The sequence below is a fragment of the Lithobates pipiens genome, unplaced genomic scaffold (assembly GCF_037356315.1).
Source record: "Lithobates pipiens isolate NorthernLeopardFrog02 unplaced genomic scaffold, aLitPip1_a1.2 Scaffold_22, whole genome shotgun sequence".
Classification (NCBI taxonomy): domain Eukaryota; kingdom Metazoa; phylum Chordata; class Amphibia; order Anura; family Ranidae; genus Lithobates; species Lithobates pipiens.
Genome location: NW_027507784.1, coordinates 240,143,502 through 240,162,840, shown reverse-complemented (window position 1 = coordinate 240,162,840; position 19,339 = coordinate 240,143,502). Strand labels below are relative to the sequence as shown.

The window sequence follows — 19,339 nt, the reverse complement described above, 5'->3', positions numbered from 1 at the left end:
CTCCTCCTCCTCTTCCTCCTCCTCTTCCTGTGTGATGGGTGGCACAGCAGGAACACTGTCTGGATAAAGGGGGCCTTGAGAGGCAAGGAAGTCCTCCTCTTCCTGCCTCTGTTCTGCCTCAAGTGCTCTGTCCATTATTCCACGCAGCGTATGCTCCAAGAGGTGGACAAGAGGTACAGTGTCACTGATGCATGCACTGTCACTGCTCACCATCCTTGTGGCCTCCTCAAACGGTGACAGGACAGTGCATGCATCCCTGATCATGCCCCACTGGCGTGGTGAGAAAAAAACCGAGCTCCCCTGACCCTGTCCTGGTGCCGTAGTCACACAGGTACTCATTGATGGCCCTCTGCTGCGTGTGCAGCCGCTGCAGCATGGCCAATGTTGAGTTCCATCTGGTGGGCATGTCACATATAAGGCGGTTCTTGGGCAGGTTCAACTCCTTTTGGAGCTCAGCCAGCCGAGCACAGGCATTAAATGATCGGCGGAAATGCACACAGACTTTCCTGGCCTGCTTCAGGACATCCTGTAAGCCGGGGTACCTGCCCAAGAACCGCTGCACCACCAGGTTAAGGACGTGAGCTACACAGGGCACATGGGTCAGTTGTCCCTGTCGGAGGGCGGAGAGGAGGTTGGTGCCATTGTCGCAAACCACCATTCCTGGCTTAAGCTGGCGTGGCGTCAACCACCCCTGCAGAGCTGACAAAACATCCGCCCCGGTGTGGCTCCTGTCCCCCAAACAAACCAGCGCAAGCACGGCATGGCATCGTTTTGCCTGCGTACTTGCGTAGCCCCTGGAACGCCTACGGAGCACCGCTGGTTCTAAGGACAGAGCACTGGAAGAGGCCATGGAGGAAGAAGAAGAGGAGGGGGTGGAGGAGAGAGGTGTGTCACAACCAATAGTAGCATTTTGGAGGCGTGGTGGCTGAACAACCTCCAACACTACTGCACCTTGTCCTGCATCCTTCCCAGCTGCCAGAAGAGTGACCCAATGGGCCGTGAAAGACAGGTAACGTCCCTGTCCATGCCTGCTAGACCATGAGTCAGCGGTAATATGCACCTTACCGCTGACCGCCCTGTCCAGCGAGGCAAGGACATTGCCTTCCACATGCCGGTAGAGAGCCGGAATCGCCTTCCGTGAGAAAAAGTGGCGTTTGGGGACCTGCCACTGAGGAACCGCACATTGTACAAACTCACGGAAGGGGGCCGAGTGTACCAACTGAAAAGGCAGCAGTTGAAGTGCTAGCAATTTAGCCAAGCTAGCATTCAACCGCTGGGCATGTGGATGGCTGGGAGTGAACTTCTTCCGCCGGTCCAGCAGCTGGGGCAGGGACATTTGCCTGCTATAATCGGACGTGGGTGTACCGCTAGCAGAGTTCCCGGAAGCACTTGGCTGTGACACACCTAATTCTACACCTTCATTCCTCTCAGAGCAGGTTTCAGAGAGGACTGAAGGTCTAGTGGGGTTGGAGATGCCAGCTGATGAGGAGCAAGGAGAGGTCCGCTTTGTTCTTTGGTGTGGGTCTTTGAGGTACGCTTGCCAACGAGCTGCATGGCAGGTCAACATATGTCTGGTCAAGCATGTGGTGCCCAAGCGGCTGATGTTTTGGCCACGTGAGATATGCTTGAGACATATGTTGCAAATAGCAGCGGTGCAATCTGATGCACTCGTCTCAAAAAAGGCCCACACCAAAGAACTTTTAGAATAACGCGCAGAGGCAGCGCTCTGCACAGGCGGAGCTCTGCGGTGTGATTCAGTCGGTGTGCTGCCCCTAAGCTGGCCCCCAGAGGGCATCCTGCCTCGTTGGACATGTGCCTCCTCCTCCTCCTCCTCCTCCCTCCTTCCAGGCACCCATGTGGAGTCAGTGCCCTCATCATCCCCTCCCTCTTCATCGCTGTAGCAAACCTGGCAGTATGCTGCAGCTTGTGGAACATGACTGCCAGATTGCTGTCCTTCTTGAGCATCCCCTCTCTCTGCGCTCACGCTACTGCCTTCCTCTAGCTGAGTGTCATCATCAGAGCCCACAAAACACTGGGCATCCTCCTGGAGCATGTACCCAACACTGTGCTCAAAGAGTTCAGGAGACTCCTCAGGAGGACATGGTGGGTCTAGGGAAGGAGTCACTGATGATGACATTGAGAGGAGGGAAGACGATGCGTTGGCAGCTGCTTTGCTACTACCCTGAGACTGGGTGAGAGAGGATGAGGAGGATGAAGAGGGCTTGGTTATCCACTCTACCAAGTCGTTGGCATGTTGCGGTTCAACATGTCCAGCTGCCGAAAAGAAGGACAAGCATGTCCCATGGCCACGTGCTGATGACAATGCACCGCGTCCACGACCAGCACTGTTGTCTCTAGACACAGAGCCTGCTTGCCCTCTTTTATCGGCTCGCGCCTGTCTGCCTCTCCTTGCTGGCCTTCCAGACATGGTAATGGCCTGAAGGGAGTTGGGTAAAACAGCAGTTGGGTAGTGTATATTGTGCTGGAGGCACACAACACCCACTAACTCCTGCAGATGCCTTTATTATAGAACACCAGAGATAAAGGGGTATATACAGATGTATACTGTGCTGTGCTGGAGGCACACACAACTTCCAATAACTCCTGCAGATGGCAAGTGGGCTCAAATAGAGAACAGCTATGTAGGTGGATATAGCGGTATGTACTGGGTACAGAGCACGCAGACAGCACGCACTATCTCCTAACACTACTGGGTACAGAGCACGCAGACAGCACGCACTATCTCCTAACACTACTGACTGCAATCTCTATTATAAAAGATAGATCACTACTACTAGCTATATAGATGAGGTGAATATAGCGGTGTATACTGCGGTCAGGGCACGCAGACAATAACCAGAGAACACCAGAGATAAAGGGGTATATACAGATGTATACTGTGCTGTGCTGGAGGCAAACACAACTTCCAATAACTCCTGCAGATGGCAAGTGGGCTCAAATAGAGAACAGCTATGTAGGTGGATATAGCGGTATGTACTGGGTACAGAGCACGCAGACAGCACGCACTATCTCCTAACACTACTGACTGCAAGCTCTATTATTAAAGATAGATCACTAGCTATATAGGTGAGGTGAATATAGCGGTGTATACTGCGGTCAGGGCACGCAGACAATAACCAGAGAACACCAGAGATAAAGGGGTATATACAGATGTATACTGTGCTGTGCTGGAGGCAAACACAACTTCCAATAACTCCTGCAGATGGCAAGTGGGCTCAAATAGAGAACAGCTATGTAGGTGGATATAGCGGTATGTACTGGGTACAGAGCACGCAGACAGCACGCACTATCTCCTAACACTACTGACTGCAAGCTCTATTATTAAAGATAGATCACTAGCTATATAGGTGAGGTGAATATATCGGTGTATACTGCGGTCAGGGCACGCAGACAATAACCACTACACAACAGCAAGATAGAAAATCGGCCGAAAACGATCGGTGTGTACTGTGTTGAAGGTACACAGAACACCCACTGCTTCAGACGCCAACACACTACACGAGGCCGCCGCGATGGCGGCCTTATATAGTGTGGGGCGTGCACTACACAGCCTGAGCTATGATTGGCCACAGGCATCCTGCCTGTGGCCAATCATGGCTCTCCTCGCTGCTGGCGCTGCGATTGGCCAAGCATGCAGGGTCACAGTGCATGCTTGGCCAATCATGAGCCAGCAATGCACTGCGCCATCGCAGTGCATTGTGGGCCGTGAGCGCCACACGAATTTGACGCGAACGGACCAAAATGTTCGGACTTCGCCGAACGGACGAACAGCCAATGTACTCGAACACGAAGCTCATCCCTACTACTGGCTATGAACTTCCTTATTCGAGTCGAGTCGTACGTCATCACGTTCGAATCCGTCGGAGTTTGGTGTGATTGTGTGTGGTCAAGTCCGCTCATTCGGAAAGTCCGTCAAAACTCTGCCAGAACTCCGTCAGAACTCCTTCGAAAGTCTGTCGGACATAAGTCTGGTCGTGTGTACGCGGCATTAAGGTTTGACCTCATATTATATGGTTTTGGTAAATCTGAAGATGAAAATCTGCAGAAAATTGAATAGTGTGTATGGGACCTGGCTTCTTTGCGTCACATAACACGTGACTTTTTCAAAGGGACTTTTTCCAGTCGTGGCCCGAGACCGGAAGTATTGGTTGTTGTACCCGCGATTTTCGATATTTTAATGTAAGTGTGGATAGTTTTAATAAATTAGTTTTTATTTAATACTACACATTGGAGCCCCCCTTTTCTCCTCTCCTGTATGAGCCATCTTATGGGATGATGTTTACTATGCTGGCGGTTTGAAGTATATGAACTGAAGGAGATGGGAGACTCAGTTCTCTGTGCTCCGTAAGTGGGCTGTGGAGGGGACAGAAGCAGCTATCTCAAGCTGTGCCAGGTGCCAGTCCAGGGTTCTGAGAAGATCACGACCATTTCCCCAGCCTGGACTGGCTCTGTGATAGCTGTGGCCCTTTATTATTGGTAGAAATAAAAAATAAAGTATATTAACTTCAATAAAACATAAATAATTAATTAAACAATCAATTAATTAACACTCATAGCATAGTATTAACTTTTTACATAACCATATATATAGCTCAGCTATTGAAGCTCGAGCCACCACCTTAATTTACTTTAATGACAGGGTAGCAGGGTGGTATATTCTGCTTTCTGTATCTTGTTGCCGTCTGCCCCTCTAATGACACATCCTCTCTCTTTTTATAGCTAATAGCTTGTGCCAGAGGACCGTTTTAGGGCAACTGTCAACTCATCCACCAATCACCGGCAAGTATTTCTTTTCAAATGTATTTATTTTATTATTATTTTTTATTATTAATAACTGTCAATTTCTAGAAATTTCTTTGTCTGCCATGATCCCATAGGTGGTGGGGTGGGGACATTTTATGCCCCACCCTTCACATGCCAGTATCCTGTATGGGAATTCTGTCTTTTTGCCCTGTTTACGGGCTATACCTTGGGTTCCGGTTTCTGATTCACATTGAGGCTTGGTTTCCACTTGGTTCTATTTAATGCGCGGTGTGTCAGCACGTCGCCTGTTCCCCAGACAATGTAATTTTTTTTGACTAAACGTGCGCCGGGAGGAGTTTGGCATGCTGACGTCACCGCGTACTGAGTCTTAGTGGCCAGGCTAACTGATGCTTGTTTTTTCCTGGAAATTGTAAGTCTGTTACCTTTTGTATTTTAATAAAAATTAAACAGTATTTCACTATGGATGACTTCTCTTTTCTGGGCTATATGTTATCTACTTAGAAACCATCCGATTTATGAGAGCCCGTTGAGGTATCCTCCATGTTTGGTGGAGTCCGGACCCTTAGAAGTATATATCTGGGACTGAGCTCTGTGATTGGCATCCATTGGCTAGCTTCCTTGCTAAAGGCTTTGACATGCTTTTTGTGCTTGCAAGTTGGTAAGCCTCAATTCTTAAGGTGGTCACATGCAGTGGTGGATCTTACTTGGAATCACTGTTTTTTTGTGTGTGATTATCATGAAGGGAAGAATCGGTTATTGATTGCACTTCAGAGATTTTACTCACTAAAGACTTTTTTTATTTATTTGTAATCACTATTTTGTATGTATGTAATTCACATCCAATTATAGGTTTTTATATTTCAATGATATTTTGACATTATGATTTATTATAATACATTTTTATATGGTGTAAATAATTGTTAATATAATAATTTGGCATTCAATATTTTCTAGAGCTGCTACATATATTTTCTCTGTTCTCACTGTATGTATTGTACTTCTAGCGGCTGCTTTTTCAATTTAAGTTTTTTTTTGTGTTTATAGTTTAGCGCAGTATTTATACACATTTTTTCTATAAAATGAACAGAGCTGAAAATGTCTACCTAAGAGGAGAGGGGGTGTGTGCCTTTCTTCCAAACAGTTGTCTTGGCTGTATGCCCAGGCTTCTCTGCAGTCTTAACCAGGAAGAGAAAATCTGCTAACACAAAGAGCAATTTCTAAAGGATATATATAGTTGTAGACTGCAGATATACATGTAAAACGTATGTAGGGAGATTTGTTTCATCCCTGTGTATCATGTTAGGCTGTTCACTTCACTGGGTATATCTGAGGGTTTACATTCACTTTAAGCTCTAAGCATTTAAAAACCATCTGTCGATGTACAACAATAACTGGTAATGATTTAGACAACAAACAATTGATTGCAAAAAACAAACCTTTATTGTCAGAATGGAGCAATATCCTATGATTTCTAAAATTAGTAGCCCAGAGTTCCAAAGCCACCAAAACCAGAAAGATTTCTAATAAAACAACATTCGCTGCCAAACCTTTTTCCTTCCAAGCATTAAGCCATATATCAGCAGACCAATGTCCATTCCAAAAAGCTCCATAATCACACGAGCCCGCAGCATCGGGATGCAAGTTAAGTGCTGATGCAGCGCAAAATGGGGTCTGCCATAAAGAACACCCATTAAATGTTATTAAAAAACAATGCCAGACCATTAAATATTTTCTATTCTCACTCAAAATCCCAGAAATAGCTTGATTCAGTCATTTTGAAAAAATGTTACCCATCGACACAACCCTTGATGCAAAGATCAATAATCCAAGCAAGTATTACAGTATTTTTAAGCGTACCTTACTTTTAGAAAGAATCAGGTCTAACAATATCTGAATTTTACAAATTTTTTCGTTTAGCACTTGGAATTCCATGGAAACAGTAGCAATTTGTACCAAAGAATTCCAAACATATAATTGGGTATACTGATTCTTCAGGAGTATACCGAAATCTCTAAATACAATCCAGAACTTCATAAATAAATATAAGCAGTCGTCTGAATTAGCTATTCCTATAAAGAGTAAATCATCCAGATAATGTAATAAAGTATTTGATCCAGTTCGGCAGCTATCTACCCACTACATTTGAGTGAACATCTCATTGGCAAACACTTATTAAAGTAATAATTACCTTGAAAGTGAAAACCCAACAAACTAAACACTGATGGGTTGATAGGTAATAGTCGAAAAGCAGACTTTATGTCTGCCTGTGCAAGCAAAGCCAAAGTACCCACTTGCCTAATTTTGAACAAAAAATTGCCAAAAGAAGAATATTTTACTGAACGGATTCATTTTATCATTCAAAGAAAGATCAATAGTGTATGATAGATGGTGTATTACCGTAATCTAAATGTATTTGGCTCCTTTTCTGGAAGGCGAAACCCAAAAATTATTAAAAGGAGGAGCATGAAAGGGACCCGCAATCCCTCCTCCTTGTGCTTATTTTAATATTTTTTCCAGAACTATTTTAGTATGTAAATAAATGGAAGGCAGGTTGTCAAATACATGGCAACCAATGCCTGAGAAAGAAGGCAGTTTGAAACCATGTAAAAAACCATCATGCAAGATGATTGCTTTTTGATGGTCTGGATACCGCTGAAACCATGGCAACATTACTGTGCAGTAATTACACTCATGTTTGTACTTACATGATTTGGGCCATTTTCATTGCCCATAGTTAAAATGAAAACACACTCCATGTTGATATATACCAGTATTAGAAGTTGATGGTTTGAGAAACATGTTTTTGTGGCAACAATAGGTGGAGCCATAATCCCACATCTTTTGTACCCCATTTCATAGACTTATGTACGGACAATTTTTGACGAAATGGCTCATGGTAATAGAGCTATGAAAAGCCAGGAAAATTCTTGTAGGCTTCAAGGATTATTTCAACATGTTGAAATAAGCCATAGCATAAATCGGGACATTTTTGACCTAAAACACTAGCATAAATGCAAAATGCTTGCGACCAGTTGTTAAAGGAACATGGTAGGGATTTGCATTTGTCTTCATCATTTTTTTCTCCCTCTTTCTTATCAATTCTATTATCTATAGTGGAAGTAAAGTCAGAATGTCAATATAATCTCCCTTTCAAATGTTTTCTTTAAATGTTCCATTCAAATGAAAGCCTAAAGGCTATAGCTCACATGCTAAAACTTCTTTAAACAAGATTTCAGAACTAGTGAGGAATTCACCACAGTAGGAGCATCATTAACTACAGTTGCTGTGGAAACTGAAGTTGTTGTCATGGGGAATCTCAGTTCAGATAGAGGATCAAGCCACACAATGCCTGAATCTAGCTGAGGCTGATTAACTGTATTAAAATAATTTGTCAATTAAAACATACAATTTGAAAATTAACAAAGAAACTCTTTGAATTATGACATTTTTAACTCACCAGTTGCAGATTCAACAACTGGAATGGAAGGGTTAACCGCCCTTGCCATTATTGGTGGTGATGTATCCATTTCATCATTCCTGTTTCCAGTATCTGTAACCATAGCAACCGATTCTGCTGGCATAAATGGACCTGCCAAAGCTATTGGTTACAGATCTGATCATGTTCCAGCTCTAGAAGGGTTAATATTTAAAGCAGGATAATTAATTTCAATTAAATTACTGTTCTGTAAAAAGTCATTACCGCTATTTTGTTCATGCCACTTTTTTTCTTTTCCCCCAGCCACATGATCCATCAGGGATTTGAACCTATGAAGTCGCTTATGAGGATCCACCATATCTTCCGCAGCCGAAGGCTGGACATCAGCCGACACAGAAAGCGGGCCCGAAGCTAATTTCTTCATAGGCAGGTCTTGCAGCAGAGGAAGCTGCATAGTACATGACCCGGAAACCCACGCAGCAGAGGAGGAGAGGTGCAGTGAAGCCGGTCCGGTCCAGGCTGATGATGATCCACCTCCTAGAATCTCCGAGGATATCATATGTGAGGCGGGCAATTGAGGCAGCTGTCCCCACACAGCTGCTGTCACCGGCAGGGATAGGCACTGCCGCATTCATTCCTCTCCAGGTACAACTGCAGCCCACTCCATCATCATACGCAGTAATGAATACACTCTGCCATGTGAGTACACTCTGCCATGTGAGTGCATTTTATAATTTTTTTAATCATTACCATATATTAGGGAGAGGTGCAGAAAGGTGGAAATACCCCTAAGCCCTTGTACACACGGTCGGAGATTCCGACGGAATGTGTCCTATCGGACCGTTTTGTCGGATATTCCGACCGTGTGTGGTCTCCATCGGACTGTTTCCATCAGAATATCCGATGGAGCAACTTTTCCAACTTGCCGGTAAAATTTTCAGACAAAATGCTCCGATCGGACATACTCCGATCATGTGTAGCCTACTCCGACGGACAAAGTGCCATGCATGCTCAGATCAAATTCCTAGACCAAAGCTATTGGCTACTAGCCTGAACGTAGTCCCGTCATTATGAAATAACGTCATCACGTTATGTACAATCAGATTTTCCAACAACTTTGTCCGACCGTGTGTATGCAACATCACTTCCGAACCTCTTCCGGAATTAATCCGTCGGAATTACTCCAACGGATTTGGTTGTCGGAATCTCCGACCGTGTGTACAAGGGCTAATAGGTATTCCACCACAAACTCTTATACACTCAACACATACTTTCATCACATCTAACATGCACCTTAGACCTGCTCCGTGGACAATTATCCATCTGCAGACATATCTGTATATTCTATTCAGCATGTGGCCGTGGGGCACACTTGTCCTTTTTTTTGGCAGCTGGCCGTGTTGATCCACAACATGCAGAATAGTTGGTAGAGTGGATAACTAAGCCGTCCTCATCCTCCTCATCCAGGCTCAGAGAAGTTTGCCTACCAATGCAGCTACCAAAATGGCCTATTCCATCGGCTCAATGTCATCAGTCACTCCTTCCCTAGCCCCACCATCATGCATGGAGGAGCCCCCCGAACTATTTGACCACAGTGTTGTGTATATGCTGCAGGAGGATGTGCAGCGTTTTGAAGGCTTCGATGATGGTACCCAGGTTGTAGGAAGGCAGTAACATGAGCCCAGAGAGAGAGGGTGCCAAGAAGGACAAGAAACTGGCAGTCATGTTCCCCTACCTGCAGCATACTGCCAGGTTTGCCTCAGTGACAAGGAGGGAGGAGATGATGAGGTCACTGACTCTACGTGGTTGTCTGATAGAAGAGAGGAGGAGGAGGAGGAGAAGGCACATCTCGATATGTAGGATGCGATCCAGGGGCCAGCTTAAGGACAGCCACCCTATTGCATTACCCCATAGAGCTAAGCTGGTGCAGGGCACTGCTGACTCCCCACATATTTTGAAAAGTTATTTGGTGTGGCCCTTTTTTGACACGTGTGCAGCAGATGGCACCATTGCTGTTTGCAACATATGTCTGAAGCGTATCAAGCTTGGCCAAAACAGCAACCGATTGGGCACCACATGCTTGACCAGACATATGACGACCTCCCATACAGTCTGTTGGCAACAGTACTTAAAAGATCCACACCAAAGAACAAGGCGGACCTGTCCTTTCTCCTCATCAGCTGGGATCTCCAACCCCACTGTACCTTCAGTCCTCTCAGAAACCTGCACTGAGAGGAATGAAGGCATAGAATTAGGTGTGCCAAGTACTTGTGGGCAATCTGCTATCGCTACACCAACATTCAATTGTAGCAGGCAAATTTCCCTACCACAGTTGCTAAAATGGCAAAAGAAATTTGGTCCCAGCCATCCACATGCTCAGCGGCTGAATTCTAGCTTGGCTAAATTGATAGCACTCCAACTGCTGCCTTTTCAGCTGGTAGACTCTGCCCCCTTTCGTGAATTTGTGGAATGTGCAGTACCTCAGTGGTAGGTTCCCAAACGTCATATCTTTTCATGGAAGGCCATTCCGTCTCTCTACCGGCATGTGGAAGGCAATGTCTTGGCCTCGTTGGACAGGGCGGTCAGTGGTAAGGTGCATATTACTGCTGACTCATGGTCCAGCGGGCATGGACAGGGATGTTACCTTTCTTTCATGGAGCACTAGGCAAGTCTGCTGGTAGCTAGGAAGGATGCAGGACAGGGGGCAGTATTGTTGGAGCTTGTTCCACCACTACGCCTCCAAAATGCTAGCAGTGGTGATTCTGCCACACCTCTCTCCTTCACCCCCTCCTCTTCTTCTTCCTCTATGGCCTCTTCCTCTGCAGGTTTCTCCTCTGAACCAGTGGTGCTCCGTAGGCGTTCAAGGGGCTACGCAAGCACTCAGGCAAAAAGATGCCATGCAGTGCTCGAGTTGGTCTGCTTAGAGGACAGGAGCCACACTGGGGCAGTGATTCTGTCAGCTCTGCAAAAAGGAATGCAACCTGCCCAAGAACCGCCTCATTTGTGCCATGCCCACCAGGTGGAACTCAATGTTGGCAATGCTGCAGCGGCTGCACACACACCAGAGGAGGCCACCAGGATGGTGAACAGTGACAGTGCATGCATCAGTGATACTGTCCCTCTTGTCTTTCTGTTGGAGTACACGCTTTGTGGAATAATGGACAGGGCAATTGAGGCAGAACAGAGGGAGGAACAGGAGGACTTGCTTAGCTCTCAAGGCCCCCTTTATTCTGACAGTATTCCTGCGGGCCCACCAATCACACAAGAAGAGGAGGAGGATGAGGATTGTGTCAGCATGGAGGTGGAGCCCAACAGTCAGCATCAGCAGCAGTCTTCAAGGGATTGTTTTCAGTCCCCAGAAACCCATGGACTTGTATGTGGCTGGGAGGAGGTGGCTGTGGATCATGTCATCCTTAGTGACCCAGAGGACTCCGGATTGAATGCCTCAGCAAACCTTTGCTGCATGGCCTCCCTGATCCTGCAAAGCCTGCGAAAGGACCCTCAGATTTGCGGTATCAAGGAGAGGAATCATTACTGGTTGGCAACCCTTCTTGATCCACGTTACAAGGATAAGGTTGCGGAACTTATCCAGCCTTCGCAGAGGGACCAGAGGATGAAACATCTTCAGGGGGCCATGCAGAAAGGTATGTGCAATGCATTTCCAGAGCATGGGAGGTTACAATTTCCTGGTCCTCCTGGACAAGGTATTGCTGAGGCTTCGGTCAGTCACAGATGGAGTGGTGGAGAAGGTGGCCTTCTGACCAATGCGTTCAGACATTTCTTTAATCCGCAGCCCCAAGGTCTGATCGGTGATGGCCATAGCTTGTACAATATGCAATTAAGCTACTGGCCTGTCCTGCATCCAGCATTCTTTCTGAATGCACATTCAGTGCTGCTGGAGGCTTTGTAACCGATCACAGGGTGCGCCTGTCCACAGACTCAGTTTATCGGCTCATCTTCATAAAAATTTATCAGTCTTGGGTCACCAGCTACCAAGCACCTGATGCTGATGTAACCGATTCATTTTTCTATGAATGTGAGATCCCTTGAAGACTACCCATGCTGAGGGACTATGCTGTTAGGCTGAGTGACCATCCTAATGTTCATGTTGATAGCTTCTAAGAACATTTTTGTTTTAGGGCACCACCACCAGTGCTCAGGGCTCAATTTTTCTGCCCCGTTTAACAGGGGCGTATAATTATAATTTTTGCTGTAATATTTCTGAGCAGGGCTTGTTCTTGTGCTCAACTAGAGTATCTGTGAGGGGTTGCAATGTTGTGGCACCACCACCAGTGTCTAAGGCCCAATTTTTCTGCCCCTGTTTAACAGGTGCATGTAATTCCAATTTTTGCTGTAATATTTCCCAGCAGGGCTCGTTCTTTCGCTCAACTATAGTATCTGTGAGGGGTTGCAGTGTTGTGGCACAACTACCAGTGCCTAAAGCCCAATTTTTCTGCCCCTGTTTAACAGGGGCGTGTAATTCCAATTTTTGCTGTAATTTTGTGCAGCAGGGCTCATGCTTGTGCTCAACTAGAGTATTTTTGAGGGGTTGCAGTGTTGTGGCACAGCAGGGACAGTTTCTGCACCCAACAAGAGTATGAATTTGAGATCCCATGTTGATAGCTTCTAAGAACATTTTTGTTTCAGAGCAGGGCTTGTTCTTGTGCTCAACTAGAGTATCTGGGAGGGGTTGCAATGTTGTGGCACCACCACCAGTGTCTAAGGTCCAATTTTTCTGCCCCTGTTTAACAGGGGCGTGTAATTCCAATTTTTGCTGTAATATTTCACAGCAGGGCCAGTTCCTGCACCCAACAAGAGTATCTGTGAGGGGTTACAGTGTTGTGCCACCACCACCACCACTGCTTAAGACCCAATTTTTCTGCCACTGTTTAACCACTAGGCATCCGAGCTATAGCCGAAAGATGGCTGCAGTGCGGACGCCAATTGCCGGGAGGCCGTCCCTGGACTTCCTCCTGTTTATTTCCGCAATGTGCGTTCCCGCGAGCACGCATCGGGGAAGTTCTGTGCTGGCCATGTCCCTTGGACACAGCCAGTCACAGATCGCTGTAAATGGCCAATCACATCAGCCGTTGAGAGATGATCTCATTGCTGGCTCTCCCTCCTCACACAGAGACAGCGTCCCCAGTGCCACCTGTCAGTGCCATCTGTCCCCAGTACCACGTATAAGTGCCATCTGTCATCAGTGCCACGTATAAGTGCCATCTGTCATCAGTGCCACATGTCGTCAGTGCCATATAGTGCCATCGGTCATCAGTGCCACATCAGTCTCACGTGTCATCAGTGCCATATATTAGTGCCATCTGTCATCAGTGCCATGTATCAGTGTCATCTGTCATCAGTGCCACCTGTCAGTGTCACGTGCCATCTGTCATCAGTGTCACATGTCATCAGTGCCGCATATCAGTGCCATCTGTCACGTGTCATCAGTGCCACGTATAAGTGCCATCTGTCATCAGTGCCATATATTAGTGCCATCTGTCATCAGTGCCACATGTCATCAGTGCCACATATTAGTGCCACGTATTAGTGCCATCTGTCATCAGTGCCACATCAGTATCACGTGTCATCAGTGCCACGTATCAGTGCCATCTGTCATCAGTGCCATGTCAGTGTCACATGTCATTGTCCTGGTGCTCCAGGGCCTTCAAAAGTGTAATAGGTAGTCAACAAGTTAGATGTGTAATTTATTTTCCTAGAACACGTGATGGTGCTCCCTGCATGTTGGGCCTTTCTATGTGACTAGGCTGTGGAAAAGTCCCACACATGTGGTATCGTAATATTCAGGAGGAGTAGCAGAATGTATTTTTGGGCATTATTTGTGGTATACACATGCCATGTGAGAGAAATAATGTATTACAATGACAATTTTGTGGGAAAAAATCTTAATTTTGCAAAGAATTGGGGGAAAAAATGACAACATCAAAAACCTCACCATGCCTCTTACTAAATACATTGGAATGTCTACTTTCAAAGACATACAATTATGTGTAGCGCTATATCAAAATGTCAAGGAAAATGTGTCAGCATGCACATATCTGGCACCATCTAAATAACTAGATATTACAGGCTATTGCAAGGGCACATGAAATGTGAAATACACTAAAATAAAAATGTATGAAAGATATATATAAATATGCGTGAAAGAAAATATACGTGAAAAAACAAACTGTTTGTTGCAATATAGTCTATCGCACCCTCTTGCATGGAAGGTGCGAATATTAAATGAGTCCCACAAAGTCAAGTGTCAAATTATAAAAAGAAAAAATCAACAAATCAGGGAAAGCTTCAAGTAAAACTTTCAGGTGAATTCTTCATGCATATAACACCAGCACCACCACCACCGTGAGAATGGGGGAGGCTTACCGAAGGACTTGGACTTAGTTGGGCTTATGCCCCCCAAGTCTTGTAGGCTTATAGCTGGAAATCAGCTCAACAGGTGTAGATGTTCAGCAGATTCGGCTCACACCGCAGCATCAATTTAACGATGGTGCGTTGTTACTCAGTAGGGGATAAGGTCACGGTATTGTATATGAAACCATAAAAAATAGGACTCCGAAATAGCATAATATTGTCAAAGAAAAATGTTTTAATCGATAAAGCACATAAAAAAACACTCACATTTTGAAGGAATCAAAACGCCACATTCGGTATAAAAGATGCAACCGATGTCGGTAAACGAGTCCACCCAACGCGTTTCAACCATGGGGTCATCATCTGGGGTCCCAATATTTCTGGCCCTTGTTTAACCACATCCCAACTGGCTCCTGTATTTATACGTCGGCAGAATGGCACAGCTGGGCAAAGTAACGTACCTGTACGTTACTTTGAATTCCACGCAGTGCGCACACGTGCCTGCCGCGAGCTCCATGCCTGTGCCCGCGGGACCCGCAGACTCGATGTCCGTGGGGATACCCGCGATCATGTCACTGAGCTGAAGAACGGGGAGATGCTGGTGTAAACACAGCATCTCCTCATTCTGCCTAGTGACAGGACACCGATCGTCTTCTCCCTGTCATCTGGAGCAGCGATCAGTGTCTTGCCACTGCTAGACCATCCCCCAGACAGTTAGAAACATGCCCCGGGACACACTAAACCCCTCCCCGCCCCCTAGTGGTTAACCCCTTCACTGCCAGTGACATTTTTACAGTAATCAATGCAATTTTATAGCATTGATCGCTGTATTAATACCAATGGTCCCAAAATGTGTCAAAATTGTCCGATGTGTCTGCTATAATGTTGCAGTCACGATAAAAATCGCTGATCGCCGCCATTACTAGTAAAAAAAAAAATTAATAAAATGTCATAAATCTAATATTTTGTAGACGCTATAACTTTTTCACAAACCAATCAATAAATGCTTATTGTGAATTTTTTTTACCAAAAATATGTCGAAGAAAACATATTGGCCTAAACTGAGGAAAAAAAAATGTTTTATATATTTTTGGGGTATTTTTATTATAGCAAAAAGTAAAAAAGAATGCGTTTTTTTTCAAAATTGACGCTCTTTTTTTGTTTATAGCGCAAAAAATAAAAACCGCAGAGGTGATCAATCACCACCAAAAGAAAGCTCTATTTGTGGGAAAAAAGGACGTCAATTTTGTTTGGGTACAACATCGCACGGCCATGCAATTGTCAGTTAAAGCGGCGCAGTGCCAAATCGCAAAAAGTGCCCTGGTCAGGAAGGGGGTAAATCCTTCCGGGGCTGAAGTGGTTAACAGGGGCATGTAATTACAATTCTTGATATAATGTTTCGCAGCAGGGCCCGTTACAGAGCCCACTAAGATTAACTGTGAGGGCTTACAGTATTCTGGTACCACCAGCACATAAGGCCCAATTTTCTGCAGAGTGTATAGGGCAAGCTGTATAGTATATACAGGCAGTCCTCTATTTTCAAAGATCGAAATTACAAACGACTCCTACTTACAAAGGAGGGAGACAACAGGAAGTGAGAGGAAATCTACCCCTAAGAAGGGAAATTTTCTCCTGTAAGAGTTAAAGAGGGAGTCCACCTACAAAAAAAATTATTAAAAGCCAGCAGCTACAAATACTGCAGCTGCTGGCTTTTAATAAATGGACACTTACCTGTCCCAGGGTCCAGAAATCGCTCGGTTCTCGGCTGCTGCCGCCACCATTCTCATTGAGGGAATCAGGAAGTGAAGCGTTGCGGCTTCACTTCCCGGTTCCCTACTGCGCATGTTTGAGTCATGCTGCGCGTCGTAAGTGGTCCCCGCTACCTCCTGGGACCTGTGTGTTTTCCAGGAGACAGCAGGGGGGAGTGCGGGAAGGGACGTGACTCCCGCGGGAGTCCATTCCCGGAAGTGGGTGCAGATACCTGTTTTATGCAGGTATCTGCACCCTCCTCCCCCCTGAAAGGTGCCAATTGTGACACCGGAGGGGGGGGGAGGAATCCGATCAGTGGAAGTTCCACTTTTGGGTGGAACTCCGTTTAATAAGGGAAAAAGGTCTCCACTGATGCTTTATCACCAATCCTTATTTCTACAAAAACCCAACATTTTCAAAATCCAATTTAGGACAGAAAGTGAGGTAAAATCTTTTGAACAGGGGCACAGACAGCAAAACACATGTTACAGGGGTGATGATAACCCTTCCCTATGTTATCCAAAAAGCTGGAGCTACACTTAGAAAATGTACCTGTTCCAAAAATACAAACAGATTCAACTTAAGAACAAACCTACAGTCCCTATCTTGTTTGTAACCTGGGGACTGCCTGTATACTGCTGCTGTTCAGAGTATATGAGACCTGGGGGCCCCACGCCTTTTTTTTTTAAATTTGGGTGCGGGGTTCACCTTATTATCCATACCAGAACCAAAGGGCCCATTAATGAGTTGGGGGGCAACATTACAATGTCACTGTTTGATTTTTTTTGCAGCTTTGGCTTTAAAAAACACAATCAAAATGTAAAAAAAACTTAAATGATCCTGTTGCACTTTGTAGCAGAAGCATAATTTTAGTTCTGTGAAAACAAATAAATCACAGATAAGTAATTTGTGTGTGTGTTTGTATGTGTGTGTATATATATATATATATATATATATATATATATATATATATATATATATATATATATATGTATATATTTATTATACACTAGTTTTTTTTTTACAATAGTTATATTTCTGCTTTAAAAGAGAGAATTAAATACTTCTTGCAAAACTATGCCACCATGCAAAACCATTATTTGCCCCCCACAAAAATAAAGGCATTATTTCAATATCATAAGTAATGACGCTATTTTTCAATTGATAGGCTGATATTTGAAATTTTGTTAATTAAGTTTAATTTGCTAATTCACAAGAAGATGTCTTCCAACCTGAATGAACAATCCTTGCTAGTAAATGGTATAAGGCAGGTAATCTTTTGGCAACTAAATACTGTAGCTCCTTGAAATACATTGTATACAGTATGAGCTTCCGGAGGAATGAGGTTTCTGTACATATACCATTATGACTGCAAAAGTGTAAAAATGGCACTTAGGACCCTTTCACACAGGCATTCCATCAGTCTGTTTTTCATCCATCTATTGACAGATGAAAAACGGACAGCAGTTCATCTGTCAACACCCAAATCCATTGAAATGGAATGGATGAAAGCAGAAACCATTATTTGGTGTGCAAAGAATAGTGCTATCTTGGCAGCATGAAGAGTCTACGATTAAAGTTCTATTCATAAATCAAGCAATTGTTGTTTGCTAATTTTCCCATTTTAAAATATTGTCATTTGAAATACTACTCACATGAATCTGAGTTCAGATTCCCGTCTCACTAAGACTTCTCGAAGCCGCTGGATTTTAGTCATTTCCAGTTCAATTTCCTCTGGCGTCATGGTTGTCTCAGCCATTGAAACAATATCAAGTTGATCTAAATATGCAAACAAAAACATAGACTTCAACAAATTATGCAATAAACCAATCAAAAGTAAATTTTTTTTTAAATGAAGAGACAGTCACAAAAAAGCTCTCAATTGTTACCATCTTCTTTTTAGATTATGTTCGGATTCTTTGGGTTTGAACAGCATTAGAAATAAATATGAGGTTACAGGCTGTTTGTAAGTATTTAGTATGGTGACGAATATCTATTTGGTGTTTCAGTAGAAACTTCCCATTTTACATTTCCTCTTATAACAGAAATGTATACATTTCTGAATTCCCTCTGAATATAACCATGCATATTTTTATAATGTACCTACAATGTATCTTTCCTACATTTCACAGGGTGAAATTCATATATATATATATATATATATATATATATATATATATATATATCTATATAAAATTCAAAGTACTAACCATAATTTACAAAGCCATCCACAACTCTGCCCCCAGCTACATCACTAACCTAGTCTCAAAATACCGATCAAGCCGCTCTCTTTGGTCCTCCCAATACCTCCTGCTCTCTAGCTCCCTTGTCACCTCCTCCCATGTTCGCCTCTAGGATTTCTCCAGAGCTTGTCCCATCCTTTGGAATTCCCTACCCCAATATGTCTGACTAGCTCCTACTCTATTCACTTTCAGGCACCCCACGGAGAAAGGAAGAGGAGAGGAGGAATTCGAATTGTAAATGACACTGAAGGTGCATTGGGATAGGTATGATGAGAGCCAAAAAGAGCACAGCCATGGAGACCAAAGGAGTAAAGCTTTTTTGAGGAGGGGGTGGTCAACCGTATTAAAGGCACTCAAAAGCTCCAGAATTAGTAGTACAGAATAGTGTCTATTGGTTTTTACTGTTAGTAAATTGTTTGAGATTTAGGAGAGTAGTTTTTATGGAGTGTTGAGGACGAAATCCAGAGAGAGAAGGGGATTATGAAGGTTATTCTTATTGAGGTGTTCAAGCTGTTTGGAGGAAAAGGGGAGCAAGTAGATGGGGCATAGTATGGTAAGATCGGTGGGGTCCAAGGAATGTTTTTAAGTATGGGGTGACTAGTGTATGTTTAAGAGAGTCAGAGAAAATGCCAGAAGAGAAAGTGATCGAAAATGTGTGTTAGAGAGTGTAGGATAGAGTCAGAGGGTGACTGCAGTATTTTTGAGGGAACAGGGTGCAGGGGACAGGTGGTTAGGTGACATTAGAAATAAGTTT

At 44.4% G+C, this 19,339-nt stretch overlaps 1 protein-coding gene across 2 annotated transcripts in view; it reads right to left on the bottom strand.

Moving 5' to 3' along the window:
• BMERB1 (bMERB domain containing 1) overlaps positions 1-19,339 on the bottom strand; it is a 589,325-nt gene that overhangs the window by 222,978 nt on the left and 347,008 nt on the right. For both annotated transcript variants that reach the window (XM_077448915.1, XM_077448916.1), the window contains exon 2: positions 17,998-18,121. In XM_077448915.1, coding sequence (XP_077305041.1) covers positions 17,998-18,121 — 124 coding nt within the window. The remainder of the gene's footprint in view (positions 1-17,997; positions 18,122-19,339) is intronic.